The following is a 21,259-nucleotide window of genomic DNA, read 5'->3' as shown; positions in this document are numbered from 1 at the left end:
CGTTTATCTGGTATATCGTTATTGAAGGGTATTTACATCATTCAATACCCGACCATCGTTTAGTTTAGACTCGTCACCAGGTAACACCGCTGCCATCCGTTTTACCTATTTTGTATTTTCTACATTTTTTATATTGCCAATAAATAACGGTCACATAATGTAAACACCACTATTACATTTCGTTTTACCTCCATTCACCGAGCCATATCATTTACCCTAAAAGCGGCAATTTATTTCTCAACATAGTCTCCTTTTAGCTCAATACACCTGACCCAGCTATGCTGATGTCCTCCTCATTAGACTAGTTTTGCCCTTCTCTAGGTTGTCCGATATAAATCACACCTTGTGAATCCCACAAAATTGTGGCCATCACCTTTCCTGTCGATAGGTCAGTCTTCGCCTTCTTCGGAGCACGTTTGCCCGCTGAAGTTCTCCGTTTCGACTGTCCCTTGGTCTCTGGTGTGTACCGCTGAATCCATGTTTCATCGGCGGTCACGGAACGATGCAGAAACTCCTTCGGATTGCACTTAAACAGCGTCAAACACTGCTCTAAAGTGGTTTGTTGTTCGGAGTGAGCAAAAGCGAAACCCATTGCGCCGACAGTCTTCTCTTTTTTTTTATTTCTCCTTTCATGCGGTCTTTTGGGATGCCTAGTGGATCATCCATCTCGCACACCTTCAATCAGCCGCAAGGTGAAGGAAAGTGTTTCCGCCCGAGCAAAAAGAAGTACATTTTTTTCATTGCCACCCCAATTACTTTCCAAAAATTTTGGGAGAACTGAGTGAAGAATAAGGTGAATGATGTTTCCAGGACATTAATAAGGTTGGTAAAAGATACCAAAGAAGATGGAGAATCTACTGTTGAATGCTTTAGAAAAGCCTTCCAGATTCTATTCACAAACGCAAATGCACAATGAAGATCCTCACTGGGAATAAAAAATTGTTTTAGTGTGTGTTAGTAAACATGTGTTAAACAAAAATATTTTGCTAGTTTATTCACTTTTATTTTAATGTAATAATCCGTTTAACATACTTATTCCAGCTGCCAAACGACTGCTAGTCGTTTATAATGTTTTAGATTTGGGGTACATCACATATGAAAAGTAGGTAAGATATCGGGCCAAACATATTTTCCTGTGGTACACCTGTTCTTTTATTCTAGAATAGGCTTCTTTTCGTTTGGTTCCAAACATTTTGGCTGTGATGTTGTTTTGGGCACATTTTCAAGTTACTTTGTTTTCTTTTTTTTATTCAAGTTTGGGATTTAATACCTCATGTCAAATCTTGTCGAAGGCTTGGGCTACATTATACATACAGGTTGGTCAATTGTTTAAATGTTTGTATATAAAACCAAACAGATGGGAAGGTTTAAATTGAAGGTTTAGGTGAGAACATAGTTTCAGCTATCCTCCAAATATCTGGAAGACGTTTTAGCCGAGATAATACGTTAGGTACGTAATTCTGTGCTGATGTCAGTGTTTTGTAACTTCGGTGGTTTATTTGGTCACTTTTATTCAAATTCAATTTCATTTGGTAGGATGATTAATATTTTCAAAAAGACATTTATTAAAATTATACATCAGCAAAATTTTGTGATTATCGTTACGTAACTAATAATGAATTGCACGATAGTTTGAAAGTGAAGTGTATTCACTGCAAAACATGAAAGAAGAACTACTGAACATCACGCAACAATTCTTCATATTAGTTTATCATTGTACCATTGTTTACCATATCATAATTTTGTTTCAAAGCTATATCAATAACAACAAAACAAGTCATTGGACACAATTTCAAGTTAATTAACACATTATTTTTAATAAAAATTTGCTCATTTTCTATTCTATTTTTTTTCAGTGACGACTGATTTTGCAGAACTTTATTGATACCAAAAGGTACTGTAAAATAGCTGTCTAAAATATGTTGGACTTTTTTTTACTAATCCATTTCATCATGACCTATATTTATCTACAAACAAAAAAAGAACTAAATTTTCTAAATTCTCACATGCAATTAAAGTCATATAAACAGAAAAATTCAAGTATTTGGTTTTAATTATCTTGAGATCATCTGGATTACTTGCATCGATTTCTATTAGTATTTTTGGCGGGTATAAATTAGTCATGGGTTTCCAAAATGTATATAGATGTAGGTAATAAATCTTAGAGAAGCCATAGGATGCTAATAACCGTTAAGGACCCGATAAACACGTAGTTAACCATTAGCACGTCATACTGCGAGTTAAGTTCTCATCAGTTTTAATTTATTATCTGTCTAGTAATATTTTTTTTCATTAAAATGAGTCAAAAAGTGTGTAATGACGTGACAGTTACAGTATAATTGCTCTTAAACTGCAACAACATCGAGGGTGAAACCAAAGGCGTTTCGAATTTCGAAAAACATTACAGAGTGATTATCTGGATAATAATATTCAAGGTGTTGTCGAATTTGATTACAGAATTGTGAATTTTGTGACATTTATAACTTCGTTGAGACGAACTTTAGTGTACCCGTACCGTGGAAGTAGTTGTACTTATGTGAATTTATATGATTTTTTAGAAAATTCGGAAAAAAAGAGTTCCTATTAGGTACTTAAATATAGTATTTTTACTTAAAATCATGCAGAAGTTTAAGTAGCAACACATTTGCAGTAACAGTTGGGCAAATATTAATTATTGAGAAGTGAATGAGAATAAATATATTCATGTCAATTTTACGATTAAAGAATCAACAATATAAAAGAACAGGTTTAGGAATGGCCTTGAAAGCTAATCTGTAAAGCTCATATAAGGAAGATTGAATAAAAATGAATGTCCTCGAGGTCATGGTGTAGTTCTTCGCTGTTTATATAGGGTTAAACATTGGCAATTGACGGAAGAACTTCGTTTTTTGACAGCGTTGTATTACTAGTCAGTTTGATGATTTAGTGCAACCTCATATTTGCATCACCTAAGCTCAAATATGTTAAGTTTTACTATTGGTATGGTATCTTAAAGCTGTTACCGAGATAGGTGCTGATATATTTCTGTGATACTTCTTGAAGATTTGGCACTCAGGTGATATAATTACATTTTTGTCATTTTGTTGCAACGCAAAATTGGCATAAATAGATTTAGAGCTATAAAGATATATTTTATATAACCTAGTACATTTGATGATATGTACCTTTGATCAGAAATGTACCTTTACATGTCAGTAGTATATAACAGCCATAGAAATAGTCCGAAGATCCAACCCTGTGAATCTTCAGCTTATCAATCAATCAGTGAGATATTATTCAATCAAAATAATTTATCTTCAGTCACAGAACTATTTTGTTCTTTAATTTGATACTGTAGCAATTGTTTATATTTAAAAACATAAAAATATTTATATTAAATAATAAATAAATCGAAAAGTTTCCTTTACTGTATATCAGGGAAGTATATCTTGTAAGGGTATGAATAAATGAAAGATAAATTTGTCCACAAAGTATTTGTATTAATAATTTCTTTAAATACATTACAGTATTGTTTACAATACAGGTGTAATTCTAATTCTTTAATATGGAATATAACAAATTTACAACATACTTTTAGTATAGGTTTATCTCTTTCTATCGTCTAAGATAGAAATAGGAACGAATTCGAAACGAAATAAAATAAAATAGTAAAAAAATCGCGTACATTTTCGAAATAATTTAGACTAAACATCACAAAAACAAATTTAAAATCTCACGACATTGATACGAAATCGAAAAATATAGATAATATAACAAAACAACAGATTGATAACTCGATCTAGTACTCTGTCACATGCATAAACTCTGTACATAAACAAAAAAAAACCATAAATATATTTTTTTTAGGTATAATCTATCATCTAAACGAGTGTTTTAATTAGATTTTGTACAAACAAATATCTACAATTATATTACAAGGGTCTTTTCTTGCTGAAAACGTCGATTTCGATTACATAGCAACTATATGTACAACAAAATTGATTATTATCGGTATTATATAGAAATAAAAGAATGTGGGAGTTACGCGAATACGTGCTATCACAAAACGATTTAAATAAAAAGGCTTTTGAGGTTTTCACTCTTTTTGTATCACTTGTGTTGATTTATTTCTCATTTGATAGATTCAAACAGTACATCAGGAGATAGTGTAAACAACTTACGGGGTGATACAAATCGGTTTAAACCCTTCTAAACTTACAACACTAGCATCACAAACTTAACATGAATGATATCGAATGAAGAATATATTGGAATTGAGGATATTATTAGGGTCTTTCGTTCGTGGGGATTATTGACTATGAAAATTTGAGACTGTACTTGAATATGTAAAATGATAATAAAGGATATCCTATACAACTACCGGAGGAAGAGGCATGGGGGTCTTGGAGGCTAAGGAAGATATCAAGAGCAAATGATGAATGAATATTTCGGGAGTGGTATGGATATGATGAGATCTAGACCCTAGTAATATTGAAAATGGTGAATGTTGTCGTCTGTCGATACATGTATACTAAAAATACCTGACTGATAATGATACAAACACAACAATATCGATATATTCTTCGTTTGATGCGTAGAAAGCGAACAATTAAAGAACCCTATATCATCCTTATAATTTCTATTCTTATTTCACAAAATGCACCTAAATATATCACTAATCACATTCACATGTTATCTGGTCAAAATATAACAGTTAACGGCCTCCGAAACTCGCTACCTGGGGTTTGCGCCGCGTACTGACCGCTATATTGAGCCATGGGCAGGATACCGGGCGGTACCGAGTTGCCCTGCTGGATGCTCCCGCCCGGATAGTACCCGGGCAGGCCCCCTGGCGAGGCTCCCGCCGAGGAGGTGGTCGTGGAGCTGGACGAGCTCGCGCCGTCTAACCTCTCCTGGTTGGTCGTTTTGTTGTCGGAGGGTGAATCGCTCCTGGGCGATCCTAGGAGATTTCCTGCCGGGATCTGCTGCTGCTGCCCGCCGCCCTCGTACATCTTGCTGATGTCCAGGCCGGGGTACGGCCGGGAGGTTTCCCCGTTATATTTCCCGTCCATGTACATCTTGGAGGATTCGAAGTAGGCTTTGGTCAGGGTGGGATCCAGATAACCTCTTTCCAGGTAGCTCTTGGAGGAGGAGTCCATGTATTTGGGGTCGGAGTACATGGACATGGCAAGCGTGGACGGGGGCATGTAAGGGGAGCGGTATTTGTCGGCCTCCATGGAGTACTTCATTGCATCCATGGTACTGACGACCTAAAACAAGTACACAATTGTTTAGATATTTTTCATAGTTGTAGAGTGGTGGAGAGTTTTTCATGCTATAAATTAAAAGTAATTTGTCATCTTGCTTCTGTTTACAAACAGATATACAAACATGTACATGTTGCTATAACTCTTTCTTATCGATATAACCAAATATTGTAAATTAATGTGAGAGTAATTATTAAATTCCCATAACACAGGATTGGACATTTTTTTGTATTTTTCTTTTGGTTCAACTATCTTGTCTTGACTTATTTATATTTTTCATAGCTCAAAAATTTGGATAGATTATTTAATATTAGTCATTGTGTTCCTTCTCTCTATTTTTTGTAGTTCTTCCATTAATCTTCTTTGTTAACTCCTTAGAATTCTATTATATTCCTTTTACTTTATAATTACGCCTCTTACCTACTTTAGTCTTGTCCTAATCTGCCTGAAATCTGAAGAAACTGTCATTCCTCTTTAAAAGTTAAGAAGCCTTGATCTATTTATTGATTTTTTTTTGTTTTTTTAAAAAAATTTTATTCTGTATTGATCTTTATTTTCAATTGTGTTTTGTGTCTTCTTTTCAACTGTCTTTAGTTTTAAGTTTTACTATATCCTATTTGTTCCTTTAAATGGCTAAATTTTGACTTTGACGGAATCTAGAAGCTTTTCAGTTAAATACATGAAAATTAGCCGAAAATAAGTTGCGAAGATATATCTCCATGAAAACACTGAAATCCTTTGGCTACTCGATGGATAAGTCGTTTGAACACTGAATTAGACTGAATTTTGGGATCTAGTAATAGTACGCTGTTAAAAGCGTTGTAAAAGAAAGGGTAGTTGTTTGAAGATGATTATAAATAAATTTGTGATTGTTTTGGAAGCTTTGACATATAATTGAGTTATATTGTCTTATTGGACGTAAGGATTATATAATTTCACACCATTATTATTTGTTTTGGTGCGTTCTTTTTTTGTTGCATGTTGATCTGTTTAGTTCTTTGATTTATATCAATTATCTACATATCAATATGTCATCGATTATTTTGTTTAGATACTAATTTTGTAAGAATATATTGTTAAACGCTTAATAATAATTATTAGATATTTGAACAAGATCATCAATAAAAAAATGCATTAGAAGGGCCATATTTGTCATATTTCAGAGTTTTTACATTCTACTAGGTCTCATCAGTTACTGTAAGCACGGGTCTAGTGCTTTTTTATCACCAATATCGTTATAACACCTTTTTTTCAATGTAGTTGATTTTTATTTGAATAAATAAATAACACTTATATTTCTCAGTGCATTCTTTATCAATTTCGCGAGATTTGGTTCATAAACATTAAGAACTACAACACTGTTTATGGGAAATTAGGGCTAATAACAGTTCCATACTATGGAAAAGAAATATATAATATAAACAAATAGTTCGATATTTAAACATATATGTTATGGAGAGAAAAGTATACTACAACTGCGTATATATAAAAATGTTAAATATATCAATAGAAAATTATGTGTAATTTTAGTGTGGCCTTTGTACAATTTAGTTGATTTACTTGCCTACGGAGCTGAGGCTATTTAGTATTCAGGTCTTAGCTCCGGGTTACAGTCAGTTTAGTTATAAGAGTTGGTAGTTCTTTGTATTGGATAAATATCTCAAATTACAGACATGTGGACCCTCAAAAAATGAGTTAAGTAAAAAGGTGTTTAAGGTTTTTACTGTTTTCGTATCCCTTGTGTTGATTTTTTTCTCATCTGATAGATTAAAACAGTACACCAAGATAATGTAAACAACTGACGGTCATTTGTTTTTATGTGTGTTCTTTTTCTGTTGCATGTTGTATCTATTTATTGATATCGTCTATCTTTATTATTATATAATACCCTACAAACTAAAATGAAATTAGTTCCTTCATTGATATCAATATCTTATTAATATGTTATCGATTATTTTGGTAATAAAAAATTGTTAAACGTTTAATAATAATTATTTGGTATTTGAACATCATCAGTAAAAAACAATGCATTAAAAGGATTATATTTGTCATATTTCACAGATTTCACATTATACCAGGTGTCATCAGTTACTGCGATCATAGGTTCAGTGTTTTTTTTATCACTTGTATCACTCACTTGTATCACTTGTATTATCACAGCTTCTTATCATGGAGAAGAAATATATAATATAAACAAGTAGTTCGATATAGTTAATAGAAATATAGTATATATAAAAATGCTAAATATATCAATAGAAAATAATTTCAGTTAATTCTTTTTTAGCCTCGCGAGATTTGGTTCATAAACATTAAGAATTACAACACTGTTTTTGGGAAACTAAGACTAATAACAGTTTCATATCATGGAGAAGAAATATATAATATAAACAAGTAGTTCGATATATAAATATACACGATATTCAAATATACATATAAAAATACAATGGAGAGAAAAGTATATTACAACTGCGTATATATAAAAATGCTAAATATATCAATAGAAAATAATCTTAGCGTGGTCTTTGCACAATTTAGTTGGTTAGTTCCTACGTAGCTCAGATTATTTAACACTCAGGCCTTTGTTGAAGTAGAAGTGGTCCATAAATTCAATTGCGGTTACAGTCAGCTGAGTTATTAGAGCTGGTAGTTCTTTGTATTTTATAAATATCTCGAAATACAGACATGTGTATTCTGGAAGTAGATAGTATGGTTGATATAAGATATAGCTTTTTTTAGAAGAAGTTATCGTTAGTGATTATTCAGCTAAAACATTATCTCTCGACACGCGCGTATCTAACAAAGGAAATCCTGAGGATGGACGCTGACGAAGACGATTAATCGCGATTTTGGTTTACGTCGTTGGACCATCAATTATCTAAACAATGGCAAGCGAATAAAACCGATTGTCACTGCGATTATTGAAGACGAGACCTGGTGCCTGCTATGATCGTCGAACAACCGTATTGTACCCGTCCCCAGTTTTAAAGCAATTTCGCCTGATGACTGGCCGTTTTCCACGCAGGATATCATCGTCGTCGCCGTCGTCTTTTTACCCTTTTCGGGACCGACCTGCGTTTTTTCCCGACTTCCGGCTCTTCCCGTTCCCCAAACGGAACTAATGGACTGTGAGAATTGGCACACGTCGCGTCTGTTTGTCGTTTCTTTTCCGTCATTGTTTGGACTGAGGCGCGTAAACTTGCCCGATCATCCTAGTCCAGAAAAATACGCTGGAAGTTATCTTCTAGTGATTTATTATTATTGTGAATTAATTTTAGAGGTTGTGTAACTAGGTTTTACATTTCCCTGAAGCCTTTTAACACCTTTTGTAGAGAGCTTTTATATTAAATTTAAAATACATTTTTTTTATTTATTAGATCTTAACAGGTCAATTGAAAAGTTCCCGGCCTACCATAGTAAAACCCATTCCTTAGGCAACAGTAGTTTTTTTATTCAGCATAATTCCCTTCAAGGGTGATACACTGATTATAGCGACCCTCCAACTTTTCGATACCATTTTTGTAGTACGATTTGTCATATGCTTCAAAATAGGCCTCAGTTTTGGCGATCACCTATTCATTCGACGAAAATTTCTTCCCAGCCAGCATTCTTTTGAGAACTGAGAACAGGAAATGGTCGCTGGGGGCCAGATCTGGAGAATACTGTGGATGAGGAAGCAATTCGAAGCAAAATTCATGGATTTTTGCCATCGTTTACACTGACTTGTGACACGGTGCATTATCTTGGTGAAGCAGCCCTTTATTTCCTCCAAATGCAGCCGATTTCGTCCTTTAAACGGTCTAATAACGTTATGTGATAGTCGCTGTTGATGGTCCTTCCTTTTCCGACTATTGCGTTTTCCCACGCTTTGGAGCGGGTTCGTCGCGTGCAGTCCACTGGGATGGCTGTTGATTGGACTTCGGAGTGTAATGATGGAGCCATGTTTCATCCATTGTCACATACCGATGCAAAAACTCGGGTGTATCACGCTTGAACATCTTCAAACCCTGCTCCGAATCATTAACTCGTAGATGTTTTTGGTCAAAAGTGAGCTCGCGCGGCACCCACTTTGTACAGGGCATTTCTCATACCTAAATATTCGTGAATGATATGATGTACAGGTTCAGTCGATAACATTAGAGTGTCTGATATTTCATTCAATTTCAATTTATGGTTATTCAAAATCATTTTGTCGATTTTTTAAATGATTTCGTTCGTAACAACCTCTTTAGGTCCTCCACTGCGTTCACCGTCTTCGGTGCTCATTTCACCACGTCTAAACTTAGCTTATAGTAAGATGTAATTAATAATAAAAAAAATATGTTAATAAAATCCTAAATTATATTTAGTTAAAAGGTAAAACCACATTGATTGTCTGTTAGGTGGTATAAAGTTCCCCGATCAGCTAGTATTAAATATACACAGGTCATAGGAGAATAATCTTACATTGACGGAAGAAAAATCACGAAAACAAGCTAAATGCGGCAAAATTATAAGAATTGTTTCAGCTATACTTCATCATTAAGCCGATAGATTGTTGAAATTCCATCCTTTCTAAGCGTTCGAATATGAATGGGCCCGCTGGCCGATATAATGAAGCTATTAATGGACAGAACCGCGTTATTTTTTCCGAATAGATCGACGCCCACTGTGACGTGGACCCGGGGCCGTCAATGATGAATAATGTATTCGATCCTGAAGGCTTTCAAATTCGGTCCTAATGCATGTAGCGTCCACACCTGGTTTGTGCCGCTCTTTTTTTTTTACTTACAATCTTGACCACTCACTGACGTGACCGGGCGTTTTTTATTCTATTCCTGCTCCCATATGAAAATCTACATCGTGCCAAATCGCGCTGGTAGATCATAAATCATTGCTGTCGGGTGTGCACTTCGAAAATATTTCAAATAGGATTTTTTTATTAGATTTTGATACTGTCTCAGTACATATCTGCATAGAAAAGGGACCTTTACTTAATTTAAACCGGTTTAATTTATGACAGATTATTAATGCAATTAATTATGTCCCTATGAGTAGTAGAAATATTCTAAACACTTATTATACAGAACATGAATTGTAGTTAGAGGATTATATTTCATTGTCGGTGTATTGTAGTCTAAAAATTAAAAAGAAGTTAATTTTATTGCATAATTTCGAAGGGTAACCTTTTGAGAATATGACTTTAAGAGGATTATTCAAAATTAAAGTTATTTTCGGAAACATAGGTATTTTGGAGTTTTAGTGACTATAACAGAAATTGGATTTTGACTATTTTAAAAAAATCAGAAATTTTTCAAATTCATGGACTAAATTACCCCCTTAAACTCAAAATAAGCTCCTTATGACTCTGAATTTTGTTTTATGAAACTAATTGCATCATATTATTACTATTACTAAAGAAAATTAAGTATCTTTATATATATTTTTGTGAATATAATGGAGACATTTTGGGTAGAAAATACGAATATTTATTAACCGCAAGTAAAAGCTTATATTTATATAAATATTTGAATATGTTGAAACTAATTGATATTCATATATTATTAAAGTTAGTTAATTATGTTTATTCCAGCAATAAAATTTGTATAAATAATGGTTGACTAAGCATAATATGATGATATAAAGTCAATTAAGTAAACAGAAATATTTTATCCAATAAAAATATTTAGTTCATACAATTTTCGGATCATTTTTCCACTTTTCATATAAAATAATCCATATTAATGCAAACCTTTTTGCACGAGAAGTATAGTTTTACTTATCGTGGCTAGTCACAATACACCAATTTTAACCAAAGTAGATTTTCCAGTATCAGCCGCTCTATAAATTGTACAGAAAGAACGCATCTAAGTTCTTTACATTCTTTCATCAAGGGCCTTGGCAAATATACATATACAGGCTTTTGGTAGATATTCTTGTTGGAGAAATATATATTCACCGGTTTATTTTGATTCATTTTGATACGGAATTTTTGTTTGCCATTCTAACAACAAAAGAAGCAGGGCTTGGAACATTTGCCGACGACACTGTTGATCATGACAAAAGATACATCTCTGCCTAAGGGCGTAGAGAATGTACAAGTAGCAGTTAAGAAGATCAACAGATGGATTAGAGATTAAATCTGTGCATGTTAATTTTGCGTTGCGGCAAAATAAGAAAAACTAATTATATCACTTAGCGGATGCCCGATTCCTCAAGCAGAATCAACTAAATACGTCGGCATACATAGAAACATCATGTTAAACAAAAAGCAGAGTACATTAAACCCTGCAGTCAAGCAACTGCACTGGTTAGTTGAAAGATATTCCCAAATTAGCTTAAAACCAAAGAGATTGGTTTACTAGTCAGTTATACAGCCAATCTGGACCTATAGGGTGCGATTATGGGGTTGTATTAAAACATAAAATCAACTAATAATCCATCGCAGACAAATCAAAGTTCTACGATTAATTGCCAATGCTTATCGATACGTAATAAACGAAATGAATATACTAATTAATTAATTCTCAAGCAAGACGAGTGCGAGAAAATACATCAATATATATTCGTTAATTATAAAATAATAATAACTTATAGCTATAGTTTATACTAAAGGTATAGACTTTATATAAGTTCGTGTGGTTTGGTTCGCTTTAATCTCCAGAGATCCTGCCCGCTGTCCAGCTGTTCTATTGCTTCCACGTTAGTATGATTTAGTAATCTTCTTTCGTGTTTCAGGGCGAACTCTTGGATAACTTCGCAAATCCATTTGATTTCCAGGTCATCGTGCAGTTCTTCGTTGGTTACGTAGCGAGAGGCATTGGTAATCAATCGAAGAACCTTGTTTTGACATTTTTGGATGATTAGTTGATTAGAATTTTTAGTGCAACCCCATATTTGCATCCCATACGTCCAAATTGGCTTTATAATTGTCTTATAGATCAAACCCTTTGATTTTAGATCAAGTTGAGGGTATCTTCTGGCTAACCAGTGTAGTTGTTTTATTTTGGTTCTAATGTGTTTTGCTTTTTGTTTAACATGATGTTTCCAATTTAATCTACCGTCAAGATGGATTCCAAGGTATTTAGCTGACTGTGTTTGAGGAATCGGGCATCCATTGAGTGATATAATTAAGTTTTTATTATTTCGCCGCAATGCAAAATTAACGTGGACAGATTTGGAGCTATTAAGTTGAATTTTCCAATCTTTGGTCCATTTGTATATTTTGTTGACTACCACTACTTTTTCTATTGCCCTAGGCAGAGATATATCGTTTGCCATGATAATTTTGTCGTCAGCAAAGGTTCCAAGTAGTGTTTCTTTTGTTGTTGGAATATCAGCAGTTTAGAGCCAATATAGGAGAGGTCCTAAGACGCTACCTTGTGGAGCTCCAGCCGAAATAGTTTTAAATGTCGAGAACGCCAATTGACACTCCAATTGACTCCACCAATTGACAATAGTTACGCGGTAACAATTTACTCATCTTAGAGATTAATCCCAAATGCCAAACCCGATCAAAAGCTTGTGAGACATCCAGGAATATTGCAGGGCAGTATTTTTTTTCTCAAACGCCTTTTCAATAGCCGCAGTTGCTGTGTGCATTTGATCGATTGTTGAATGATGATTTCGAAAAACCAAACTGGAAATCTGGTATTATTAGAAAATTTTTAATATGTTTAAATATTAGTTTCTCAAATAGCTTTGGTATTGCAGGTAGTAGCGAAATAGGCCTGTAAGATTCGACTTGTTCTGCAGGTTTGTCAGGTTTTTTGAGATTTAAAAAAAATGCTGTTTGTTGATGCAATGTTGTACCAAATGACTGTGTTAATATCGCTGACCAAAATGCACGCACGCACCTAATAAAAAAATCAAGTTTACTGTACAACCAATAAACTATTCACCGTTAACCGTTATAAATATTCCCGGCTAACTCCTTAACGTACAGTCTTACAAAATTAATTAAATCAATAAGAACCAAAGGATGTGCAAGCGAAACAAAACAAGGCGGTGGCATTCGCGCGGAATACGAGGCTTAACCCAGACAACTCACTTATTACCGATAAAATATCGTGGAGAGGCGAATCGTAAATTCGACATCTAAATCCGTAAAAAATGTTCCTGCTGCATAAATTTCGATCGGGAGAAGTTGTTTGGGCCGCTGTCGACCGATTCCAGTAATCCCTACCAACATTTATTTGTTATAATGGATGTTTCCTTCGTAATTCTCGCAATGAATTGTTAATATGCGCAGCGTCATCGTTTCTCTTCTTTTTATGTGTCGTTGTCGTATCCGATATCTTGTCGTAAACAATTAAATTAAAAATGCGGACAGATTCTTGTAGATTTTGGTTATATTTTTGGGAGTGTATCAGCTTCAAGAAGAAGATGTAAGATATTAGATATGACTAGCGACCCGCCCCGGCTTCGCACGGGTGCAATGCTGATACTAAATTAAATACACTACAGAAAAAATATGAACGTTGTATATAAAAACATAGCGGCCCGCTCCGACTTTGCACGGGCATAAAATATATATGCCTATGTCACTCAATGAAAACATGATTAAAATCGATCCAGTATTTTTGGTTCATTCATTACTGCCCTTGGCCTGCACGCATTAAATTTGGAGTAAAACAATTCCTCTTCCCCTATACTTACTATGAAGATTTCCTGCTATCTTTGGAATATCTAAATTCATACAATTTTTATTACATTACACATTTTTAAACGCGAATTTTAAATTTGTAATATCTCCGAAAATATTTGTTTAATTTACATGCTGTAAGGAACCATATTGATCTATATTAAATGCACACTGTATTTAAGGTACTTAATTCGATAAGGATTAATGCCGTATTGCTTAAAATAGCTTCGTAAATAAGCCATTTTCTCACGTAAAAAGTAAATAATAAAAATGGTTAATGTGGGTTATCCCTAAAAGATAAACATATACCATCGCGGACTTTTTTGTAGACCTTTTTATGGTATACAATACTGTAGTACATTAGTTTGATCTAACTCGTAGGGTTAGGCAGCGTTTTTTCTAATTGCTAAATAAGCCTACAAAAATAGATTAATTTACGACATCACGTTAGAAACCTCTAAAATTAGCAATGTTGCCTTAGTATATTATGCATGTATTATACATATAAACTTCCTCTTGAATCAGTCTATCTATTAAAAAAAACCGCATCAAAATCCGTTGCGTAGTTTTAAAGATTTAAGCGCACATAGGGATATAGGGACAGAAAAGGCGACTTTGTTTTATACTATGTAGTGATTATCAACGAAACCATCATACTCACTGAAATCGCTATTCACTGATATATATTCAATACCTTATTAAGCAGAATATATCTACTAAATTTGTGGTAAAATTCGTCAAGCAGTACCAGCTAAATACCTCGGAATATATCTCGATCATAGTTAATTCATAGATCATTCGTTAATTGGGAACATCATGTTAGACAAAAAGAAGAAAAGATTAGACTCAAAGTCAAGCAAGTTGGGCTTATGGCGTGTAAATATAGGGTTGCACTAAGTCATAAAACCAACTAGTAAACCAACGCATCAAACACAAACTTCCGCGATTAATTACCAATGCTTGTCGCTACGTAAACAATCGAAGAGCTGCAGGATGACCACGGAATCAAATGGATAGACGACGTGATTCAAGATTTCGCTTTAGAACATGAAATAAGGTTGCTAAATCATAGCGACGTGGAATTAATACAGCTATTGGACAACACGCAGGAAATCGGAAGATTGGAGTGGAATTTTTCAAATTTATAGACTAGATTACCCCCCTAAATTAAACACCAGCCCATTTTACCTCTGAATTTTGTTTTATGAAACCAATTGCATCATATTATTATTTGTGAATCTGTTATTTATCTATTATCTTCACTGTCGAAAAAATAATAAAACTTGCCGAATAGCCGTAAGGCAACGGCTCCAAATGTATTCGGGTTGTTGTGTAGGTCGCTGGAAGAAACCGCGTAACGCGGGAGAATTTATTTAAATCATTAGACTCCATTGTGGACGATGATTTATCATCGCAAGGTGCTCTCTTACGATGACTACAAAAGAACTGTCGCGTATTGTACCGGTTTCTTTGGTTCGGAATCTTGCATCTGGGTATCTTTTTCTGTCGAGGATGTTCGTTGGGTTGTAGTTTTGTATATAGTCATTTTTTTACGTCTAATATGCAGAAAATTATACACTTTGGTAGTATCCAAGCTTGGATTTAAAATTGAACATTTTCAATATCTCTTGGAATTTTTGGATAAATATATATTGAAGTGGCATTAATGTAAGATTTGATGATCCTTTCAATAAAGACTAAGCAACGCGTTTCTTCAAACCTAATAGAGAAAGTTATGAACGTCGAAATGTTGGCATATAAGCTTATTATAGCTAATTTGTAGCCTAACTACAAAACTCTTGCGCAGAAATGATTAAAAAAAAACAACAAATGACCTAAGATAATCTATCACGGGCTCTTACATCAAGCTCCCGACTAGGAGGGTTTCTTTCTTGCATTTCAGATCAGATAATAATAAAACAAACGTGGTGGAACAGCATTGTTTAGTTCTTTATTAAAGTTTACATTAATATTTTATTGGAAATACATAATATGTGTATATTCACAGATCATTTCCCTTAATCTATTGAAAAATTAGGTTACAAGTTGATTAATAGAATCAGCAAATGTTCAGTGCACTTCAGAGTATTTAAAAGGAAATAGAAATAAGTGCAATTGGAAAAAGGAAACATACGTATCTGTGCCTTTAACTTCACGTAGGAAAAAACCAACCATAAATAAACAATAATTGTGACATTTAGTTTTATGACATATCCATTTTCATTAATTTTTGTGCGAAGACTGTCTCTGTCTATTGACAACAGAATGCATCTAACCAAATTTAATAAAAATGTTCATTCAGATATTATGTTAGTAAATGGTGATCTTTTTTAAACCGATAAAATTTCTACAATATTTTGAAACAACATCCTAAACATCAACTTAGTAAGAAAAATAATAGTTAGGTGTCGCTTGTTCTTGCGGATGAAAATGATGAATAGGATTGCAGAGGAGAAAAACGAAAATATTTCATGGCTATATATAATCGTATCCATTTAAATACCTATAAAATATATATAAAAAAGAAAACTAGGTTTGATGATAGAAATTGTAACAGTATTACCATATTCAGTAAATTGAAAAGTTGTATTTTTAAGAATATTTTGGATAAGTAATTTTTTAATTCACACTTTTTTGCTTCATAATATTTAAGGCAATAACAAAGTACAGTTAGAAAGTTAGTTGTTGAAAGTTATGTGTTGTACTGAAGTACACAGATATAAAAAACTATATTTAGACTGACAAATTATGTATTTTGAAAATGTCTTATTCAAATGTTAACTAAAATTCAAATTTTAAGTCCAATTTTTTAATATCCTCCTATAATATAAATTTTTTAAATTCTATTTTATGATTTCTAAGTAGTAAATAAAGCTGCTTGAGCCCTCACAGTTGGTTTAGACGAATATAATTTGGCTACAAATTTATACATGCGGATCCTATCTCTATCTATTCTACGAAATGAACCAATAACAATGACAGCTAAAAAGCAACCTGTGACAGATACGTCACAACTATCGAATTTATGTCCTGTGTCATCAAAATTATGCAGAGCAGGTGTCACCGATAAGTATTAATTCCTAGATATAATATAATGACACGGCTACAAATTAATTTCAAAGGATATACAATTTTGAAGAAAACACCATTTAACACAAAGACCGTTATGGACAGCTAAAGCAAATGTAAGGCGAGGGTTTGAGGACATTACTTAATTAAACTGTCAATGGGAATTGCTATCGAATACAATTGATGCATTTCAGTTGTGCACTGTGCTAAAAATGGCCGGAATACGAGCAAAAACACTACAAAGTTGTTCTTCAGCATGACAACATTCGACCACATTTTCAAAAATCGACTTGATCGCCCTAAAAATGGGATAGCTGTCATACCCTCCAGATCTAGCTCCTTCTGATTACTACTTGTTCCGACATATGTTATGAGTCGCGCTTCACTTATGAAATTGATCTCGTAAATGGCTTGTAAGAAGGGAAAAATTAGCAGCTAGCGATGGAGTCTGAATAAAATACATTGTTCACAATAAAGCTTCAAATTACCACAAAAAAAATGCTTAAAATCTCATTTATAAACCAATGCGTTGATCAAAAAATATTAATCGAACAAGGACGGTGTTAATAGTCCCCAGTAGTTCACCTTTCTCACCTGTCATCGAGCGACCGAATCGAACACAAAAGGAAAAAGGATCAGAGAGCGGGTGAAACGAACGGCTATACGGTCTCGTTGGGGTCCCGACGAGAAAAGAGGAGCATATTTTAATTTAAATTTAATTAATTTACAAATTCCTCGACGACACTACTCGGTCGTAAAGAGGATTATTTACGGCGACCGGGGTGTGAAACGGGCCACAAAAAAGAACACGAACGAAGAGAAACCACGACACGGGGACAGAAAAAAAAACGAAGACGAAAGGAAGAAAGTTTTGGAGGAACCAGTCGAGTGGTGGTATCCCTAACGACTGTTTCTCATTCATTCGAGTCGTATTTGCGTATAATCATTGGCGTCGAAACATATTATATCTTGGTATGTATAATTATTCGTCCGTGTGCAAGTCACTGAATTTCTAAACGCTTGGGTCAATGTTAATGAAATTTTTTAGGGTGACTTTATAGAGTAGTGATTACTTCTAGATGGTTCTAGGCAATGGTCGACAGTTTATTCCTGATTTTACGAGGTTATCATTTACAAGCAATCGAGAGGTAAAATCTAATGAACTAAGGTAGCCATTTTTGGTTGACCCTGGCACTGTTAAGAGTTATAGTAACTAGAAAACTCTAGTGCAGAGACGGTTTTTGTAAGTAAACAGTGTTAGACCTAAAGCAATCTCTTATGAACTCTTACATCAACTTCCGGACAGGAAGATTTGTTATTTGCATCTCAGATCAGATAATTATATGCCAAATTCGGATGAGAATCGAAAGTCTACATAATATGTGTATTCATTGCCTTTAACCTATCGAAGAGGCAAGTAAGGCTACAAGCTGAGTAACAGAATCATCAGTTCTTCAGATTACATTAGAATATGCAAAAAGAATTATAAATAGGAAATAAATGAACACACCACTCCTATTGAAATAAATAAATATGTGTATTCAAATTCCTGTAGATAAAAATCACACGGTAAAACACCAAAGACAGTAATAAGTAGATGTCTATGTGGTAATAGTGCGAATCGTAATTGTGATATTTTTATGGTCTAGATCCTAGCCGACATTTTTCAAATTTACAATGAACTAAAGCAGCCATTTTTAGTTTGACTCTGGCACTGGTAAGAGCTTAAGAAGCTTTCGGTTGTTTATATATGTTTATTGTTTATTGCTGTAACGCTCTTATTTTGTCAAATGAGAAGATCAATTAAGAAGAGTCGTGATTCTATCCAGGTGGGTATTTATTCAATTTTAATTTTAATTTAATTTTCAAAGTTCAATTCCACGTCAAATTCCTTACCCCTTAAGCATAATTGACCCTGGGAAAGTAAAAGTTCAGATAAATATGGCTTGATACACTTATGAGGGTAAAATTACAGATTGTTGATGATATATATAGTGATAGAGTCACTCTACAACATTAAAAATGAACCAGAAATATTGAAGTTTGACTCCCCTGAGTATTGAAAGAGCAACTAAATCCTCATTTATTTAGATTGCGTATTCCTATTTCGGTAAATATATGAACACATCTAAATACAAGTGTAAACAATCAGGAATGTATAAGTATTAAATTAGATTAATAGTTATTTATGAGTATTAATTATCTCCTATTAAAAAGAAAGAGTATTCTATGAAAGATAATAGAGATGAGAACTTTGATGGCCATAGGACTGAATTTTGTTTGTTGAACAGTGAATTCAAAGATGCCAATGGACAATAGAGGACAATTGGATAGTTAATTTGTTAAGTTTGAGGCATGTATATATACCATAGGTATAAATATACCAGAATTCTACTTCATGAGTGGCGTGGAACCAGTTTATCGCATATTTTTTTATAGTAGTATAACTTTGTCTTCTTATTATAATGTTTATATATTGATAAATACACTACATTTTTATTTTACATATTACTTTAGTTTTTTTCCAGAATTTTTTAAAACCTTTTAAATATTTTTCGATTATAAGAAAATATCACAACGAAATCACTAATTGCATGTTACTGTGAGCATCTTGCAGTATTTCTTTTGCTATCGAATTATTTCATCCAAACAAATAGTCGATGTTCGGACTGCACAATGACAGTTGGGTCCGCCAGTATAATATAAATTATAAAAAAGTATATTAATAATTTAGAAACAAGCGGATGTGGGCTATATATAAACTTCCAGTAGGGTTTTAATAACGATTAAAATGATTTTGTGCATGGCTTCGTTATTGTGTAACTTCTACCATTATCCTGAGTGAAAATAAGAGGCCAGGGAGTGATATTAAGGCAGCTCATAGCTCCTAAAGTGAGCGTGTGTTTAACAATCAGGTTCAGAAAGTGTTAAATAATATGAAGTTTGTAAATGGATGACGTCTAAGACTAATATCATAATTACAATTATTTGATCAGAATTGAAACAAAAAAAAAACACCCAATTCGTTAAATGATCATTTTGAGCCTTTACCAAATAGTTAACACAACTTTTTAAAACGAATCTTGCGTTTGGATATAATGTCAATAATCAGAATAGTTAAATACTATTTGCAGAACCTCTGAATTGGAATAACAACATTAAAGTTCCATTGACCAGCTTCCTGTAAAGCTCCTGTAATTTTATTTAAAAGATTTATATTTCCAATCAGAAGAAGCTTCAAGAACTCACCGGTCCTTAAGCGGTTTTACTTCCTGTTATTAGTAGTTATAATAATATAAAAAATAACTAGATTAACAACTTCAGAGTCATTCATCTACAGGAATCTTAAAGAATAACAGAAACTTTCAATTATATAATGTTCCGTTGCTTTCATATTAAAAAATAATACTAAAGTTCGTTTAACTTGATTATCTTTACACAACATATAGCAACTTATAGCATTATCAAATTATGATATATATTATATTAAAAAACTAATGATTTATTTGTAATTCTTCCTTCTAGTTCATCAAAATTAAAATGAGTTGTTTTATAAATGTTATCAGTGTTGTAGTTCTGACAATGCCAAGGTTCTCAATTACACATCACTGTTATATTATCAAGTTTTTTGTAAACATTTATTATAGCGATCTAGTGGAATAACCCTAATAGTTATTTATTTAATCCTAATTTGCTACGCTTTCAAAATTATAAAGTACTTGTTCTACGATAAACACTTTGGGCTTAACATATATGGTACTGTTTTTATTGTGCACCAAGTTTTCACTGAAATAGATAAAATATTTTACCCTCCTTAAAATTCTGATTAAACCGTCATTATATGAGATCTGGAAAACAATATTTACGTCATATATTCATGTTTTTATGCATAATACTTGGTAACGCTTTCGACAATATCATTCTACACATTCAGGTCCTTGTAAATTGTCGTTACGAGTGGGGCATCAACATTACTTCGCAGTACTTAGATATTTGGAATTGGAATCTTTTCATGATTTTTGTATTGATTTGGCTGGTATAGCTCCATAAGTACACATTGGTTCCAAGGCTTGTTGGTAAAGCAAATGCTTATTATATACTGACAGTGCTGAATATCTACCCAATAACCAGTACAATTTTTTGTAGTTTAGCTATATTCTGAAGGACATTAGATGTTTTCAACCTTCACTAAGATATACATTATATCATTTATTTACAATTTCATTCGATGCTAGATAAGATTAACTCATTTCACTAGGCCATAATAAAAATATATACCTATAATATACCTACGATTTAGACTACCAAATTGATGAGACACCAA

At 33.3% G+C, this 21,259-nt stretch overlaps 1 protein-coding gene across 2 annotated transcripts in view; it reads right to left on the bottom strand.

Annotated features, from left to right (window-relative positions):
• Positions 1-3,960: 3,960 nt before the first annotated feature.
• Sox21b (SRY-box transcription factor sox21b) overlaps positions 3,961-21,259 on the bottom strand; it is a 72,198-nt gene continuing 54,899 nt past the window's right edge. For both annotated transcript variants that reach the window (XM_076413138.1, XM_076413139.1), the window contains exon 5: positions 3,961-5,249. In XM_076413138.1, coding sequence (XP_076269253.1) covers positions 4,680-5,249 — 570 coding nt within the window. In that variant the 3' untranslated portion in view covers positions 3,961-4,679. The remainder of the gene's footprint in view (positions 5,250-21,259) is intronic.

Source organism: Rhynchophorus ferrugineus, unplaced genomic scaffold, assembly GCF_030347505.1.
Source record: "Rhynchophorus ferrugineus isolate W39M unplaced genomic scaffold, kcgeb_rfMv2 rfM9, whole genome shotgun sequence".
Classification (NCBI taxonomy): domain Eukaryota; kingdom Metazoa; phylum Arthropoda; class Insecta; order Coleoptera; family Curculionidae; genus Rhynchophorus; species Rhynchophorus ferrugineus.
The sequence above is the reverse complement of the archived record's forward strand: the minus strand, read 5'-3'. Positions and strand labels throughout refer to the sequence as shown.